Source organism: Macrotis lagotis, chromosome 8 (assembly GCF_037893015.1).
Source record: "Macrotis lagotis isolate mMagLag1 chromosome 8, bilby.v1.9.chrom.fasta, whole genome shotgun sequence".
Lineage (NCBI taxonomy): Eukaryota > Metazoa > Chordata > Mammalia > Peramelemorphia > Peramelidae > Macrotis > Macrotis lagotis.
The window spans coordinates 48,778,328-48,797,465 of NC_133665.1; the positions used below are offsets into that span (position 1 = coordinate 48,778,328).

At 34.9% G+C, this 19,138-nt stretch overlaps 1 protein-coding gene across 2 annotated transcripts in view; it reads left to right on the forward strand.

Moving 5' to 3' along the window:
• The window catches only part of ADCY9 (adenylate cyclase 9), a 248,917-nt gene that overhangs the window by 158,201 nt on the left and 71,578 nt on the right, over positions 1 to 19,138 (forward strand). Inside the window, exons 3-4 of one of the 2 annotated variants that reach the window (XM_074196856.1) lie at positions 11,828 to 11,932; positions 18,531 to 18,751. In XM_074196856.1, coding sequence (XP_074052957.1) covers positions 11,828 to 11,932; positions 18,531 to 18,751 — 326 coding nt within the window. The remainder of the gene's footprint in view (positions 1 to 11,827; positions 11,933 to 18,530; positions 18,752 to 19,138) is intronic. The other variant, XM_074196857.1, reaches the window with a different exon arrangement.

A 19,138-nucleotide genomic window follows, 5' to 3' on the forward strand; every position in this document is an offset into this window, starting at 1 on the left:
TTCCCTAAAGAATGGCCCTGTGATGCTGTGTTGGGAAAGAAATGAGAGAAATAAGTAGAAGCAAGAGAGGAAGATAGAGCAAATAGAGAAAAGATAACTCCTGGGAAGGTGATTGGGAAATGAATGGGAGAACTCAGGAGTCATAGACATTTGGGGAAAAGATGATATTCCATTAGGTCCTTTGATTCCTAATACCTGTAATTCCAGAGAGCCTTGAGAGTAGACTTAGAGGATGAAATCCTTCTCCAGTTAAGCTGAAATTTCATCCTATACTTTGATCACAAAGCCCTGACTTTTATATATTATACTGCTTAATCTAGATAACTTTCCCATTATTGCTTCACTGCTTGCTTTGATGTTTGTTTCTTATGTATGGCTGATTTGTATAATAAGTGCTTCATAGTACTTCTGCATCAAGCCAGCTGAGAGTAAGCTATTACCTTCCAGCTCTGGGGAAGAACTATTTCATAGAATGAACAGGAAAAGTGGCTTTTATCCTAATCCCCCAAAAGAATCATATCTTTTGACTTCAAATATCTGTGTAATGAATAGATATAATTCCAAATCTAGTACCCTTCTTGAAGATAAGAAATGAGGGAGTGATTACAAAGCTGGGGCCTTCTTCTACACTCCACAAAGGTGGAAATCCAGTTGATTTGATGATATTAGGTGGGTCATCTCCAAATCTTATCTACCAGTCTGTGTTTGTCTATCTCTTCATCTATTATTTGTTATAAGCAGGCTACTTAGTGCTTTGTTACTCTGATATATTACCTTAGGTTTATCAACTTGTCATTAAACAAGTTCATATTGTAGTCCCACAAAAATACCTAGTACTTTACCATTATCACTAGGATAACCAAGTTATCACTAGGATAATACATCATGACCAAGTAGGATTTGTCCCAGGAATGCAGGGTTGGTTCAATATTAGGAAAACTGTTAGTATAATTATATCAATAACAAACCTATCAGAAATCATATGATTATTTCAATAGATGCTGAAAAAACTTTTGGCAAAATAGAGTGCCCATTCCTACTAAAAACACTAGAGAATGTAGGAATAAATGGATTGTTCCTTAGAATAATAAACAGTATCTATTTGAAACCATCAACAAGCATTATATGTGATGGGGTTATACTAAGAGTCATTCCCAATAAGATCAGGGGTGAAACAAAGATGCCTACTATCATCACTACTATTCAACGTTATATTAGAAATGTTAGTTTCAAAACTAAGAGAAAAAAAGGAAATCAAAGGAATTAGAATAGGGAAGGAAGAGACAAAACTCCCAATCTTTGCAGATGAAACGATGGTATACCTAGAGAATCCCAAAAATTCATCTAAAAAAAACTACTAGAAATAATTTTCAACTTTAGCAAAGTCACAAGATATAAAATAAATTCTCATAAATCCTCAACATCTCTATATATGACTAGCAAGATGTAGCAGAAAGAGCTAGAAAGAGATATCCCATTCAAAGTAACCTCAAACAATATAAAATACCTGGGAGTCTCCCTGTCACAGCAGACTCAAAAACTTTTTGAAAACAATTATAAAACACTTCTCACACAAATAAAATCAGATTTAAATAACTGGGCAAATATCAACTGCTCATGGATAGGCTGAGCAAATATAATAAAAATGACAATTCTACCAAAATTAAACTACTTGTCCAGTGCCCTACCAATCAAAATTAAAAAAAATTACTTCAATGAGTTAGGAAAAAATTGTAAGTAAATTCATATGAGAAATAAAAAGTCAAAATTTCCAGGGATTTAATGAAAAAAAAGTGCAAAAGAAGGTGGCTTATCCCTACCAGCTCTAAAATTATATTATAAAGCATCAGTCATCAAAACTCTCTGGGGGGACTGCTAGGCAGTGAAGTGGATCAAGCACTGACCTTGGAGTTAGGAGTACCTGGGTTCAAATCCGGTCTCAGACACTTATTAATTACCTAGCTGTGGCCTTGGGCAAGCCACTTAACCCCATTTGCCTTGCAAAAACCTAAAAAAAAAACTGTCTGGCATTGGCTAAGAAATAGAGTGGTGGATCAGTGGAATAGACTAGGTGCAATAGCAGGAAATGATTATAGTAATCTTCTATTTGATAAACCCAAGGAGTTCAGTTATTGGTATAAAAACTCTCTCTTTGATAAACCTGTTGGGAAAATTGGAAGTTAGTATTGAAGAAATCTGGGTTAGACCAACATCTCACACCTTACACCAAGATAAGATCAAAATGGATACAGAATCTAGACATAGAAAACAATATTATAAGCAAACTAGAAGTAGTTTACCTGTCAGATCTATGGAATGGGAAACGGTTTATGACTAAGGAAGATATGGAGGACATCATTAAAAACAAACTAGATGATTTTGATTACATTAAATTAAAAAGCTTTTGCATAGACAAAACCACAGTAACCAAGATCAAAAGAAATGTAGTAAATTGGGAAACAATTTTTACAACTAGTGTTTCTGACAAAGGACTCATATCTAAAATATACAGAGAACTGAGTCGAATTTTAAAAAAAGCCATTCTCCAATAGACAAATGGTCAAAGGTTATTCAAAGGTAATTTATAGATGAGGAAATCAAAGTGATCCAAAGTCATATGAAAAATTTCTTTAAATCACTAATTATCAGAGAAATCCAAATTAAAACATCTCTGAGATACCACCTCATACCACTCAGACTGGCCAATATGACCAGAAAGGACAATGATCAATGTTGGAAGGGATGTGGGAAATCTGGGACACTAATACATTGTTGGTGGAGCTGTGAACTCATTCAGTCTTTCTGGAGAGCAATTTGGAATTATGCCCAAAGGGCAATAAAAATGTGCATACCCTTTGATCCAGCAATACTACTACTGGGTCTATACCCTGAAGAGATTTTGAAAAAGGGTAAAAACATCACCTGTACAAAAATGTTCATAGCAGCTCTCTTTGTGGTGGCAAAGAAATGGAAACTGAGGACAGTTCCCCATCAATTGGGGAATGTCTTAACAAACTGTGGTATATGTATGTGATGGAACACTATTGTTCTATTAGAAACCAAGAGGGATGGGAATTCAGGGAAGCCTTGGGAGGATTTGCATGAACTGATGCTGAGCGAAATGAGCAAAACCAGAATAATATTGTACACTTCAACAGCAACATGGGAGTGATGATCAACCTTACTGGACTCACTCATACCAACAGGGCAACAATCAGGCACAATTTTGGGGTATCTGTGATAGAGAATGCCATCTGTATCCTGAGAAAGAATTGTGGAGTCTGAACCAAAGACCAAGGACTATTACCTTTAATTTTTTTTAAAAAAAGTTGGCTTATTATGTAATTCTGCTATATCTCACACTATATGTTTCTTCCTTAAGGATATGATTATTCTTTTATCACATTCAACTTAGATCAATGCATACTATGGGAATGATGTAAAGACTAGCAAACTAGCTAGGAAGGGAAGTGAGATTGGGGGAAAAATTGTAAAACTGAAAATAAATAAAACCTTTCTAAAATTTAAAATAAAAAGAGCACCTTGCCAAAAATTTTGAACTCAGCTTAGATTTGAACATATAACAACTGAAAGAGGGAGAAAAAAATCACAAAGCTACAGATATTGAAAAGTTGATTAAAATGACAATCAATTGTTTCTTCCTACAAAAAAGAATGTTTTACTCTCCCCACCTCTAGTCCCAATAGCCCTTTCATATTTAATCTGTAAAGACCTTTGTGTAGGTTCATAGAATTTCAGAATTTTTTTTGTATAGGGAATTCATAGTGTGGAAACCCCCTCCACCAGTACAGATTAACAGTTTATCTACTATGTGCAGTCTTAGATAGTTGCCTGGGGACCCTAAGAAGCTGAACACCATTCTTACCTAGTTCAGGGGCAGTATGGATTTTAACCCAGGCCTTCCTGATGCCAAGACCATTCCTCCCCTACCCCTGTTCATTTCTTAGGGACTTTAAAGATCATCTAATCTATTTTTTTGTATCATCCCATCCTAGATTCTACAGGAGAACTAGCAAGCCATGTGCTTTTTGGTGAAGAATTATTGCAAATGCAGCCCCAGTTATCTATCCATTAATACCACTGTCCTAAAGCATGACAAATAGTTTTAGTCCTCCAGTCTATTTACTTTCCATGCCACCACTACAATTCTGATGGGATCAGAAGGTTTTAGACATAAAATACAAAATCTACAACCAAACCCTTAACAAGAATGAGAAGAGACAGTATAGAATTTTTTACCTGTCTAGGCTCAGTAAAAAATTTTAGGATAAGAACCTATTGAAAAGAGTCAATTATACATCTACTCTGCACCCTCTGGCGTTTGACAAAAGTCATTGCTTCTCTTGTCCTTTTACTACCAAATTTAAGCACAAAGTAGTACATACAGTTGTTTGTTCTAGTGAAAACAATTAGCCAAAATTGTGCAATGACTATTTATTGTGTCTAACAACCAAGATTAGGAATGGAAGAAGTAAAAAAATAGCATTTCCTGAGGGAGCATTTAATCTGGAAAGGAAATTAGTTCTAAAAAAACATAAAGATGCAGAATTCCTAGGTATATGATCTTGATAGTGGAAAACACATAATTTTAGCTATCTCCTATATCTTTTCAGTGCCCATCCATGACTCAATTCATATCTTTTCCCTAAGACTTTTCTTTTTTTGCTATACTTATGATGTAATTTCCATCGTCATTCTGGTCATCTTTATTTGCTTGTGTTCTAGTTTGTCAGTGGCTTTTTTTTTTAGATTTTTCAAGGCAATGGGATTAAGTGGCTTGCCCAAGACCACATGGCTAGGTAATTGTTAAGTGTCTGAGGTCAGATTTGAACCCAGGTACTCCTGACTCCAAGGCCGGTGCTCTATCCACTGTGCCACCTAGTCGCCTGTCAGTGGCCTTTATAATATTTATTAACAAATGAATTTATTAATGAATTCATTAAATTCATTAACATTAGGAAGTTTTATCTCTGTAAATAATCTCATTACTTTCTAAGTGTCTATAAACAGATTTTACACATTTAAATTCCTCCTCTCTTAGTGATGATAATAGCTCATATTTGCATGATATTTTTAAGTTTATAATACATTTTTTCTTACAGTAACCCTGTAATGTAGATATTGCAAGTGTTTTTATCCCCCTTTTTCAATTGAGAAAGACTCAGAGAGATTAATTGACCTGTTTAAGATCACACAATAAATAGATTTAAGAATCAGTATTAAAACCCAGGTTTTCTGAATACGAGACCTGGGGTTTTTTCCCCTAAATATCAGACTAGCAGCTTATAAAAGCTGTCAGTTGTTCACAGAAATTATGTTAACACTGCATCTGGCCATATTGATCCATAGATGGTTATTTTTTCATGAATAAGAGTGTGTTTTACTTCATGTAAGATCCTAAACTGGTTTAGCTCTCAATTTCTTAAAGTACTAATTGATTTTTAATTCTAATAATCTATACTTGAAAGTTATCTGAGAAGATAATGTTTCTTGGAGTAGCCCTCCATGCATCCTTCTCTGATCCTCAGGAAGGATGAGATTCTCTTCACACATCCTTAGTATTCCCCCTTTACACTCTCCATGATCCACTGAAAAATTTGCTGTTCCTTACATATAACACTCATTCTCCTGTCTCTGCTTTTGCATGGTTGTCTCTCAGCCCTGGAAGACCTTCCTTTCATATCTCCCCATCTTTTAGAACCCCTGGTTTTCTTCAGGTTGGAAATCAGACTCAGCTTTCTTCAGGAGACCTTTCTGCCTCCACCAGTTGCTAGAACCTTCCCATGAAAGGTTACCTTACATTATATAAATGTGTGTTGATTTAATTACTGGTGCTTGTTTTTCATAAAGATGTCATACAGCTGAGGAATGAGTTTCTTTCCCTGAAGTTTTTAGAGATTAGCCCTCTAGAAAATCAGCAAAAACAAAAAACACACACAAAAAACAAAACAGGGTGCAGCTAGGTGGTGTAGTGGATGGAGCACCGGCCCTGGAGTCAGGAGTACCTGGGTTCAAATCCAGTCTCAGCCACTTAATAATTACCTAGCTCTGTGGCCTTGGGCAAGCCACTTAACCCCATATGCCTTACAAAAAAAAAAAACCTAATTGAAGCAATTAACTTTAGCAAAACTTCAGGATATAAAATAAATCCAAATAAATTATCAGAATTATTACATATTAACAACAAAACCAAGCAGGAAAAAAATAGAGAAATTAAGTTTAAAATAATTGCAGATGAAGATGAGGGGAATGAGGGAACCTTCATGCTCATCAGAAATGGTTCAGAGAGGAAACAGCATGCATACTCAACAGGGTACAGACATTTAGAGTAAAAAGGAGAGAAGGGGGAAAGGAGAAGGGGAGGATGTGGGTGATAGAGGAGAGGTTAGATCATAGGAGAGAACAATCAGCTATAACACATTTTCTTTTTTACTTCTTGCAAGGGGCTGGAATTGGGTGGTCTGTCTGGGACCATGGGGCCAAGTGGTTTGCTGGGTCTCAGGGGTGGTATGTGGGCTTGGGACCTCTTGACCCCAGAGCTGGTGATCAGTCTGCTGTGCTACTCAGTTACCCTACAGCACATTTTAGAAGAGGGACAGAGTAAAAGGAGAGAGAAAATATAATAGATGGTAGTGGGGAGGAATGGATGGAGGGAATTATAATCAGCAACAGCAACAGTGCAAAAATATGGAAGTAACTTTTATGACAGACTTATAAAGAATGTGATCCACCTGAGACAGAGCTGTTGGTATCAGAACACAGACTGAAACACATTTTTTTTTCTCTTTCCTTTACTTTATTTCTCATGAAAGTCTCTATTGGGGGGGGGGAGGGGGTATTATGTTTACTCTTAAACAAGAATATTTTAGTAATGTATAAAAAAAATCACTTGTACAAAAACATTCATAGCAGCCGGTGGTAAAGAATTGGAAATTAATGTAAATGTCCCTCAGCTGGGGAATAGCTTAACAAACTGTTGTATATGTATGTCATGGAACACTATTGTTCTATTAGAAACCAGGAGGGATGGGAATTCAGGGAAGCCTGGAGGGATTTGCATGAACTGACTCTAAGCAAGATGAGCAGAACCAGAGGAAGTGTGTGCCCTGGTAGGAACGTGGAGGTGATGACCAACCTTCATGGACTTGCTCATTCCATTAGTGCAACAATCAGGCACAATACTTTATTTTTTTTCCTTAGGGATATGATTTCTCTCTGATCACATTCAACTTAGATCAATGTATACCATGGAAACAATGTAAAGACTAACAGACAGCCTTCTGTGGGGGGGTGGGGGGAAAATTGTAAAAAATTCAAAATTTAAAAAAAATAAAAAAATAATAATTGCAAATGATGTAAAATACTTGGGAGTTTACTTGCCAAGTCACACACAGGAACTAAATGAACACAATTTAAAAATTCTCTTCATGCAAATAAAAACATCTAATCAACTGCAGAGATATCTTTTTGGGGTTTTTTTTGTTTTGTTTTTTGCAAGGCCAATGGGGTTAAGTGGCTTGCCCAAGGCCACACAGCTAGGTAATTATTAAGTGTCTGAGACAGGATTTGAACCCAGGTACTCCTGACTTCAAGGCCAGTGCTTTATCCACTACGCCACCTAGCTGCCCCAACTGCAGAGATATTAATTGCTCATGGGTAGACCATAATATGATACATATAAATATATATGTGTTTGTGTGTGTATACATATATTATATATAATAAAACAGAATTTGGAAAAATAAATTAACTTTCTTGTTCAGTATCATGTCATTCAAACTACGAAAGAATTATTTTATGGAGCATTATAATTTGAGAGATTAACTGAAATGTTTAGGAGTATTTAGTAAATGTCTAAAGGAGATGAACAGGCAGTTTTCAGAAGAAGAAATCAAAGCAATAAATAAACATATAAAACAGGCTCCAAATCTCTAATAATTAGAGAAATGGAAATTAAAACTACTCTTAAGTTATCCTATCACACACATAAAAGGTTGGATAATATGATAGAAAAGGAAAATGACAAATGCTGGAGGGAATATGGAAAAATAGATATACTAATGTACTTGAGGATGGAGTTGTGAGCTGATCCAATCATTCTGGAAAACAATTTGAAAGTATGCCCAAAGGGCTATACAATTGTGTATATTCTTTTTTTTTTATAAAGAAAGATTTTATTTATTTTGAGTTTTGCAAATTTCCCCCTATTCTTGCTTCCCTCCCCCCACTTCCCCACAGAAGGGTTAGTCTTTATATTATTTCCATGGTATACATTGATCTAACTTGAATGTTACAAGAGAGAAAACATATCCTTAAGAAAGAAAAATAAGGTATAAGAGATAGCAAAACTACATAATAAGATAACAGGGTTTTTTTCCCCTAAATTGAAGGAAATAGTCTTTGGTCTTTGTTGAAACTCCATAATTCTTTCTCTGGATACAGACAGTATTCTTCATTGCAGATAACCCAGAATTGTCCCTGATAGTTGCACTGATGGAATGAGCAAGTCTACAAAGATTGATCTGATTTTTCTGGTTCTGCTCATCTCGCTCAGCATTATTTCTTTTTTTTTTATTTTTCTTTTATTAAAGATTTTATTTGAGTTTTACAACTTTTCCCCCAATCTTACTTCCCTCCCCCCACCCCCCCACAGAAAGCAATCTGTCAGTCTTTACTTTGTTTCCATGTTGTACAATGATCCAAATTGAGTGTGATGAGAGAGAAATCATATCCTTAAGGAAGAGACAAAAAGTATAAGAGATAACAAGATCAGACAATAAGATATCTGGTTTTTCCCCCTAAATTAAAGGGAATAGTCCTTGAACTTTGTTCAAACACCACGGCTCTTTATCTGGATATGGATGGTATTCTCCATTGCAGACAGCCCAAAATTGTCCCTGATTGTTGCACTGATGAAACGAGCAAGTCCATCAAGGTTTATCATCGTCCCCATGTTGCTGTTAGGGTGTACAGTGTTTTTCTGCTTCTGCTCATCCCACTCAGCATCAGTACATGCAAATCCCTCCAGGCTTCCCTGAATTCCCATCCCTCCTGGTTTCTAATAGAACAATAGTGTTCCATGACATACATATACCACAGTTCGCTAAGCCATTCCTCAATTGAAGGACATTTACTTGATTTCCAATTCTTTGCCACCACAAACAGGGCTGCTATGAATATTTTTGTACAAGTGATGTTTTTACCCTTTTTCATCATCTCTTCAGGGTATAGACCCAGTAGTGGTACTGCTGGATCAAAGGGTATGCACATTTTTGCATAGTTCCAAATTGTTCTCCAGAAAGGTTGGATGAGTTCACAGCTCCACCAACAGTGTAACAGTATCCCAGATTTCCCACAACCCTTCCAACAATGATCATTATCCTTTTTTGGTCATATTGGTCAGTCTGAGAGGTGTGAGGTGGTACCTCAGAGAAGCTTTAATTTTCAGCATCATTTCTTGCAAATCCTTCCAGGCTTCCCTGAATTCCCATCCCTTCTGGTTTCTAATAGAACATGACATACATATACCACAGTTTGTTAAGCCATTCCCCAGTTGAAGGATATTTACTTAATTTCCAATTCTTTGCCACCACAAACAGGGCTGCTATGAATATTTTTGTACAAGTGATGTTTCTACCCTTTTTTTCATAATCTCTTCAGGATATAGACCCAGTAGTGGTATTGCTAGATTAAAGGGTATGCACATTTTTGTTGCCCTTTGGGCATAATTCCAAACAATTGTGCATATTATTTGACCCTGAAATACCACTCCTGGGTTCATATATCAAAAAGTTCAAAGGAAAAGGAAAGGGTCCTATATGTACAGATATTTTTGTAGTAGCAAAGAATTGGAAATTGAAAGGATAGCCATTGATTCAGGAATGACTGAACAAGTTGGGGTATATCAATCTGATGGAATACTATTGTGTTGTGAGAAATGATGAAGGGAATGGTTTCAGAAAAACTTGGGAAGACTTATATGAACTGATGAAAGGTGAAGTGCGCAGAACCTGGAGAACATGATACATAGTAATAGGAATGTTATAATGGTAATTGACTATGAAAGACCTAACAATGATCAATGACAATCCAAAGGACTCATGATGAAAAATAATATCCATCTTCCAAATAGAACTGAAGAACTCTAAGTATAGTAAGCTTTTTTTTTTCATTTTCCTTATTTGTCTTGCCCTTTTTGTGTATGACTTTAGTAGGGAAATGTTTTGCATGACTTTACATGTATAATGGATAGCATATTGCTTGCCTTCTCAATGGGTAGAGGAGGAACTGGAGGGAAGGAGAGAATTTAGGATTATCTTGTTCTTATTCCTTTTTCTTCTAGGAGTTTTTTCCCCCATTTGTTTTCTATTTCTCTGAAAAAATCTTATGAAACTTTTAGGCATTCTAGGATCATAGAGTGGGAGCTAGAAGAAACCTGAGAGGTTATTTCATTCTTTATTAGTAGTTTGTACGTGGTTTATCTAGACTTTAGAAGAATGTATTATTTTGAAACCTTATTTTTGAGTGGAAGTTTGACTATTTTTGGAAGATTTCCTTGAATTAGATATTTCTTTCTGCCTACTTTTGGTATGTAATTGCTTTTCAAATGCACATCTCTTGCCTTGAAAGAGCACACTGAACTTTATTTGGTAGGTAACATGTTTCCTGCATTCATGACCTAGGCTTCTTAATTTTATCTGTGTTTTATTGCAATTTTCCCAATTGTGTTTTAGCTTGTTGAGAAATCTACTTTGATCTTGATTAATGTCCTTTGTTAGTTCATTTTTGTCTTCAGGAAACTTGAAATACTCTTTTTACTTACTATATTGAGAGATTAACTGAAATGTTTAGGAATATTATGAATTTAATTCTTTCTTGCCAGGGTCCTGCAAATTCTTTCTAAATGTAAATTGCTATAAGGTTTTGCTAGATCTAAAAATTTTTCTTTGACAATTTTCTAGAATGTCCTATTCCATTTCTTTGATTTTTTTAAAATTGAGGGAAATGTCATAAATCCTGAGATTTGTTCAGTGTGATCAGTTTTCCACATTCCTCATTTGATTCCATGTTTTCCATTGTTTTTATAATTTAATGATTTTCGGTACTTTTATTTCCTCCAGTTGTTTTGACTAGAGTAAATCTATAGTAAGAACAGTTTCTACTATAATAAATCTGATTTTGGTTGATTCTATTTATTCTTTTAAATTTTCTATGATTCTCCATATTGGTCATTTCTTTATTATTATTTTTCTGAATTTTTTTGCACCTCTTAATCTTTGATTTTATCTCATTTTTTTTTAGGTTTTTGCAAGGTAAATGGGGTTAAAGTGGCTTTCCCAAGGCCACACAGCTAGGTAATTATTGAGTGTTTGAAATTGGATTTGAACCCAGGTACTCTTGACTCCAGAGCTGGTGCTTTATCCACTGTGCCACCTAGCCACCCCATTTTTATCTCATTTTTGAAACTTTTGACTAGTTCTATTTGATCTTGTAATTTTCTTTTTAGTGTTAACTCCTGCATAATTCTTTTAATTTGAGGATGTCTTTCAAGTTGTATTTTTTTTTTCTATTTACAATGCTTCTTGACTTTAGGAGTGCATTTACTCTATGGCATTTAAAAAATTTTATCAGTATTCTTCATGTCTTTGAATATTTTCAATTTAATTGATTTTCTTTTTTCAAACCTATTTAGACTTAATTTTAAATGTTTTCCATTTTTCTACAACCATTTTATATGACCACAGATAGAAATGAAACTGATTGTATACTGATGATTTTCCTTACTTGAACTTCTTTCTTCTTGCAGACATGTCCTTCATGTGGTGTTACATTTGCTCCCACCTGTGAAGCCAGTTCTGAAGAAGGAGCAATTCAAAATGGCTGTCATGACGAGCATAAAAATAATGCCAAGGTAACAACTCTTCTTTCCCCATTTATTTTATTTTTTAACCTGCTGAAGGTAAAACTTAATTTGCTTGACTCCGAGCTGTGAGGAAGCATCACAAAAGTTTTTCCAGAATTGTGATTCTAAATGAGCCTCTCAAGAGTAGGGTACCCTTGTTCTGTGCTCAGTGTCATGCTGTACAAGGTGTCAATCAAGGATAAACATCTTCCTGCTTTCTGAGAGCTCACAGGTTTGAAAGGAGAAACAAAGTTAGCATGTGTGAAATAGAAACAAGTAGGCAGTACTCACCACAAGGGCAACAGTGCATTAATATGCACTGAGAAATCAGGGGAAAATCTGTCAAAGGAGGTGATTCAAACCAGGCAGGGTTGTCTAAGGTTTTTCAGGTGTGAGCCTTAATATTAGATATCTCTGTGTTTAGAGACCACACTTAGTTTTAAAAATTTAATATATCTGTGAAGTCTATTAATTATTTTTAAATATAGATTTTTTAAAGTATTAATATAAACATTATATTATTAATATTAATAATATAAATTAAAAGAGATGTAATATAAGGGAAAACTTCTTAATAATAAAGTCTACCCAAATATAAAATGGTTTCCTTTAGGAGAGAGTGGGTTCTCACTCATTCAAGGTCTAAAGTAAGAATTGGATGACTATCTTTTAGGTATATAGTATAAAGAAGATTGTTGTTCTAGTCCAGTTTGAATTTAAAGTTCATCTACTTCAAGAGTATGTAATTCAATGTGATTCATACAAAGGTACATAGTTACATACCTAATACATAACTAGGTGAGGCAGCTAGTGGTTCAATGGCTAGAGTTCAGGGGGTCAAGAAGACCTGAGTTCAAATATGACCTCAGATATTTACCAAGTGTGTAATCCTGGGCAAGTTACCTAATTTCCGTTTGACTTAGTTTCCTCATCAATAAATTAGAAATAGGAGACCACATTTTCGAGACCTATTGAATCTATTTATTATTCTCATCTGACTCCAGTTTTACACCATTTTAGATGATTTTAAATTTCAGCAATTTCATAGAAGAGAATATACTTTTTCAATCAGGTAGACCCAAACATTAACCATTGTTCATCCATATAGCCAGAAATGCCAGGCTCTATTTTTCTCTTTAAATCTCAGGGGCCGCATATTAGATGCCTGGATCAAAAGAAAAATTACTTTTGAATCTCATTTATGTTGTTTACTACCTGTATTGCCAAGGGCAACTCAGTTAACCTCTCTCAGTTTCTATTTCTTCACAAATAAAATGTTAATATTAATACTTGCTCTTTGCAATACATAGTTATTATAAGGAAAATATCTTGAAAATCTTAAAGTAAATGTGAGTTATAATTGGAAAGACAGTTTAGTGTACACACAAGTAGTTGTTTGACTATGAACAAGTCACTTAACAATTTGAACCTCATTATCTTTGTCTACAGAATAATAATAATAATAATAATAATACTTAAACTACTTTGTGTTGTATGAAAAGTATTTTATAAACCATAAATAGTGGCAAAAAACTATAACTATTTCCATAAGAGAAGATGGTGGGGAAGTAGATAGCAGGAACAAAAGTCTTTGATTTGAATGACTAAGTCATGAGCAGAAGATACTGAGAACAGCCTGATTATAGAATAGTATATGCTCTAACAAAAAGCAGCAAGTATAGTGACTTAGAATGGGTAAGAGCAAATTCTAGAGTCCTCTAAAAGCCAAGCAGAGTCTGAACATGATTCAGAAAACAAAAGGTAAGCTACAATAAGTCTGAAGCAGAAAATAATATGCAATTTGAACAATAATTTTATAACTGGGTGCAAAGTAAACCAGATTCAAAAGGAGGTTAGAAGAGAGACATCAGTCAGGACTATTATTATAATCTAGCTTAAGGTAGAGTCATAGACCCTCAGATAGTTAACAGTCCAAGTCTACCATAATAAAATGTTCATCTGCATTAAGGACTAGTACTAACCTTTTTTAAAAATCTTATTTAATATTTTTCCCCAATTATATGTAAAAACAATATTACATTCTTTCTTTCCCCAAAATTTTGAGTTCTAAATTCTCTTCCTCCCTTCTCACATTGAGAAGGCAAGCAATTTGACATAGGTTATACATGTTTAGTGAAACAAAACTCATTTCCATGTAAGTCATTCTGTGAAAGAAAATCATTAAAAATGCAAGAAACATAAAGAAAATAAGAAAAAAAAATATATTTGATCTGCATTCCTACTCTACTAGTTCTTTCTCTGGAGATAGAGAGCACCTTTCATTGTAAGTCCTCCAGAATTGTCTTGGATCATTGTATTACTGAGATAACTGAATTATTTATAGTATATCATTTTACAGTATTGCTTTTACTATATATATATATATATATATATTGTTCTCTTGGTTCTTCTCATTTCACTTTGTATCAGTTCATATAAGTCTTGCCATGTTTTTTCTCAGGGCACCCTGCTCATCATTTCTTAAAGCACATTCCATTACAATCATATACATATGAAACATTCCATTAGAATCATATACAACTTCTTCAGTCATTCTTCAATTGATAGATATTCTCTCAATTTCTATTTCTTTGCCATCACTAAAAGAGCTGCTACAAATAATTTTGTACAGATTATTCCTTTTTCCCTTTTGTTTTTTATCTCTTTGAAATACAGGTCTAATAGTGGTATTGCTTAGTCAAAAGGTATGCATGGTTTTTTTTTTTTTTTAGCCCTTTGGGTATCATTCCAAATTGCTCTCCAGAATGGTTGAATAAGTAAGTATACAGCTTCACCAATAGTACATTAGTATTTTAATCTTTCCCTCCAACATTTGTGATTTTTCTTTTCTGTCATATTAGGCAATCTAGCAGGTATGAGGTAGTAGCTTAGAGTTGTTTTAATTTACATTTCTCTCATCAATAGTGATTTAGTCCATTTTTTTTATTTGATTATGGATAACTTTGAATATTTTTTTCTGAAAACTGCTTGGTTGTGTCCTCTAAATAGTTATCAGTTGAGGAATGACTTATTTCTATAAATTTGACTCAATTTTCTATGTGTTTGAGAAATGAAGTCTTTATTGGACAAACACTGTAAATTTTTTTATAATAATGACTATCAACTATGTATTTTATTCCATCCTATTTCTCTCCTATTTATCCTACTCTTTTTCTCCTTTTACCTTGTTCATTCCCAAAAGTGTTTTGCTTCTGACTTTTACCTTTCTCATATTTCCTCCTCTTCTATCCATTCCCTGCCTCTTCTCTTTTCCCCCTCCTTTCCTATTTTCCTGTATGGTCCAATAGATTTCTTTTTTTTCCCCCCAAGGCAGTGGGGTTAAGTGACTTGCCCAAGCTCACACAGCTAGGTAACTATTAACTGTCTGAGGTCAAATTTGAACTCAGGTCCTCCTGATTCCAGGCCCAGTACTCTAACCAATGCACCACCTAGTTGCCCCTGGTCCAATAGATTTCTACACCTAACTGAATGTGTGTATTCCCTCAAAAAAGGAATCTCCTTGAGCCAATTCTTTTTTTTTTTTAGGTTTTTGTAAGGAAAATGGGGTTAAGTGGCTTGCCCAAGGCCACACAGCTAGGTAATTATTAAGTGTCTGAGACTGGATTTGAACCCAGGTACTCCTGACTCCAGGTCCGGTGCTTTATCCACCACACCACCTAGCCACCCCCTCCTTGAGCCAATTCTAATGAAAGTAAAGTTCAGGTTCTCCTCTTCCCACTTCTCCTATTTTCCCCTCTATAATAAAATGTCTTTAAGGACTCCATTATGTCAAATAATTTATCCCATTCTACCTCTTCTTTCTCCTATTCTTCTTTTTTATCCCTTAATTTAATTTTTTTTAGATAATCATACCATCATATTGCTCACACCTCTGCTTTCCATCTATGTATATTCCTTCTAATTGCCCTAATAATGAGAAAATTTTTAGGAGTTATAAATATCATTTTCCCATGTAGGAGTATATAATCATTTTAACCTTATCAAATTCCTTATGATTTCTTTGTCCTGTTTACCTTTTTATTCTTATTTTGTATATTGTATTTGAAATTCAGCTCTAGTCTTCATCAGGAATGCTTGAAAGTTCTCTATTTCATTGAATATTCATTTTTCTTCCTTATATTAAGTTTTGTTGCGTGTAAGTGATTATTGATTGTATTCCTAGCTCTTTTACTGCCCTGGAATATCATATTCCAGGTTCTCCAATCTTTTAATGTAGAAGCTGCTAAATTTTGTGTTATTCTGACTGTGGCTCCATGATATTTTAAGTATTTCTTTTTGGCTGCTTGCAACATTTTCTCCTTGACCTAAGAACTCTAGAATTTGGCATAATATTCTTAGGAGTTTTCACTGGTATCTCTTTCAGGAAGTGATCAATGGACTCTTTCAATTTATATTTTACCCTTGGGTTCTAGAATACCAGGATAGTTTGTTAATTTCTTGAAAGAGGATGTCTAGGCTCTTTTTTTTCATGACTTTTAGGTAGTTCAATAATTTTTAAATATTGAATCTATTTTCCAGATCAGCTGTTTTTCCAATGAGATATTTCACATTTTCTTCTGTTTTTTCATTCTTTTAATTTTGTTTGATTCTTGATGCCTTTGAAAATGATTAAGTCCATTTGCTCAATTCTAACTTTTATTTTCTCCAGTAAACTTTGGTTTCTCCTTTGCCATTTAGTCAGTTGTTTTGTTTTTTTTTTTTGGCAAAGCAATGGGGTTAAACGACTTGCCCAAGATCACAGAGCTAGTTAATCAAATTTGAACTCAGGTCCTGCTGACTCTAGGGTCAGTGTTCTATCCACTGGGCCACCTAGATGCCAGGAGTTCTCTTCTGTGAATTTTTGTACATCTTTTTCCATTTGACTAATTCTGCTTTTCATGGTGTTCTTCTCTTCATTGGATTTTCATGCCTCTTTTACCATGGGGCCTATTCTGTTTTTAAAGGTTTTTATTTTCTTCAATATTTTTTGTGTTTCTTTTCCTAAGCTGTTAGCTCTCTTTTCATGATTTTCTTGTATCACTCTCATTTCTCTTCCCAATTTTTCCTCTACCTTTCTTTGATGATTTTTAAAATCCTTTTTGAGCTCTTCCATGACCTAAGACTAATTCATATTTCTTTGAGGATTTGGATGCAAGAACTTTGATCTTCTGAATGTATGTTTTGATCTTCCTTGTCACAATAATGATTTTCTCTAGTCATAATTTTTTTCTGCTATTTGCTCATTTTCCAGTCTATTTCTTGACTTTCAACCCTATGATAAAGTGGGCTCTGCTTCCCACGTAGGGGGCACCATCCCAAGCTTCAGGTTTTTTGTGCAGCTGTTCAAGAGGTAATTCTGAGGAGCTGTAAGTTTTGGGCTCTTCTGTGGTGGTGATGATGTTTGTCCTTCATTCTCTTTTTTCTTAGGGGTTTTATTTTTTTGCAATGCAATGGGTTTAAGTGGCTTGTCCAAGGCCACACAGCTAAGTAATTATTAAATGTCTGAGGCCGGATTTGAACTCAGGTACTCCTGACTCCAGGGTCAGTGCACTGTGCCACTTAGCCACCCCTGTCCTTCATTCTCAAAGAAGACCATGACATCAGAGAGGTGATGTCAAGACAAGCACATGAATTGTATTTGAGTGAGGGGGGCTGTGTTAAGTCACCAGCCTCACTTTCTCCTCCAGTGTCATCTGGGTCCAGAAATGAATTAGGAAGCCTGGAGGTGACCCTGGATGTGAGACAATCAGGGTTAAGTGACTTGCCCAAGGTTACACAGGTAATTAGTGTCAAATGTCTGAGGTTGAATGAAAACTCCTGTCCTCCTAGTTCCATCTTTTCTTGTGGGTTCTGCCACTCTAGAGTTTTTCTAGAGTCATTATTTAAAGGTATTTGGGGGGTGGCTAAGTGGCTTAGTGGATTGAGCACTGGTCCTGAAGTCAGGAGTCTCTGAGTTCAAATCCAGCTTCAGACACTTAATAATTTCCTAGTTGTGTGGCCTTGGGCAAGACACTTAACCCCATTTGCCCTGAAAAAACCTAAAAAATTAAAAAATAAATAAAGGTATTTGGAGGGGTTTGAGTGAGAGCTCAGGAGAGTTACTGTCTTTACTCAGTTATCTTGGCTCCACCTCCTCTGACTAATGCTAATCTAGCCTGCTAGGAGACCTAAAGTGTTGAGAGAGTTCATCATCTCTTGAAACAAGTCATTCCATTTCATTTTCATTTTATACATTTCACATCTACCTTTAAATTTGATTTCTAAGTTCAGTATTGTGTCAGAAAGTGATATCATAGGACCTTTGTCTTTGAAGGCATGGTTATATTAAGATAGAAATGTTCTATGAATGTCTCTTAACTTTCTCATGGATCAGCCCTCTTTAAATCTAAACAGATCCTTAAGACTTGGATCAGTAAGACCTTTGGAAATAATGAGTTATATATATATATATATATATATATATATATATATATATATATATACATACATATATATAATATATTCATCAACCTCCATGTAAATATGTATATAGCATGTCTTCTAAAATAAATGTAATATCTATCCTGAAATATTTTAAATTTCTTTATTTATTGTTTTTGTTATGAAGCAGGCTTCTGGAGGACATAGTCCAAAGGCCCAGAATGGTCTTTTAAATCCCCCTCAGGAAGAGAAGCTCACCAACAGCCAGACATCATTGTATGAGATGTTACAAGAGAAAGGAAGATGGGCAGGGGTGAGCTTGGATCAATCTGCTCTTCTTCCATTAAGATTCAAGAATATTCGAGAAAAGACAGATGCTCATTTTGTTGACGTTATTAAAGAAGACAGGTAAGGTGAAAGTGATTTCATCATAGTAATACTTTTAAAGGAAAAAAATGCCTCCTTTTTTGTTTAATAACCTTTATTAAAAAAAAAAACCTGACCTGTTATTTCATGGGGTAGAGATGCACCAATACAGACTGATAGCTACTCTGCAACCTAGAGGCTTACCACTGAGAACTTAAGGGAACTGCCCAGGATTACCCAGCCATTGGTTATCATAGATAGAGCTTTCTTGTCTTCCTTGTTATGTGGGTCTTCTACCAGCATATGCATAGGACTCCACCTAATGTGTAAGCAAACCCAGAAAGTGACCATCTGAACCTACATTAAAATGAGGAATTATTTTCTAAAAGGATTCTGCACATAAAGATTTCTTCTCAAGACTTAAAAAAA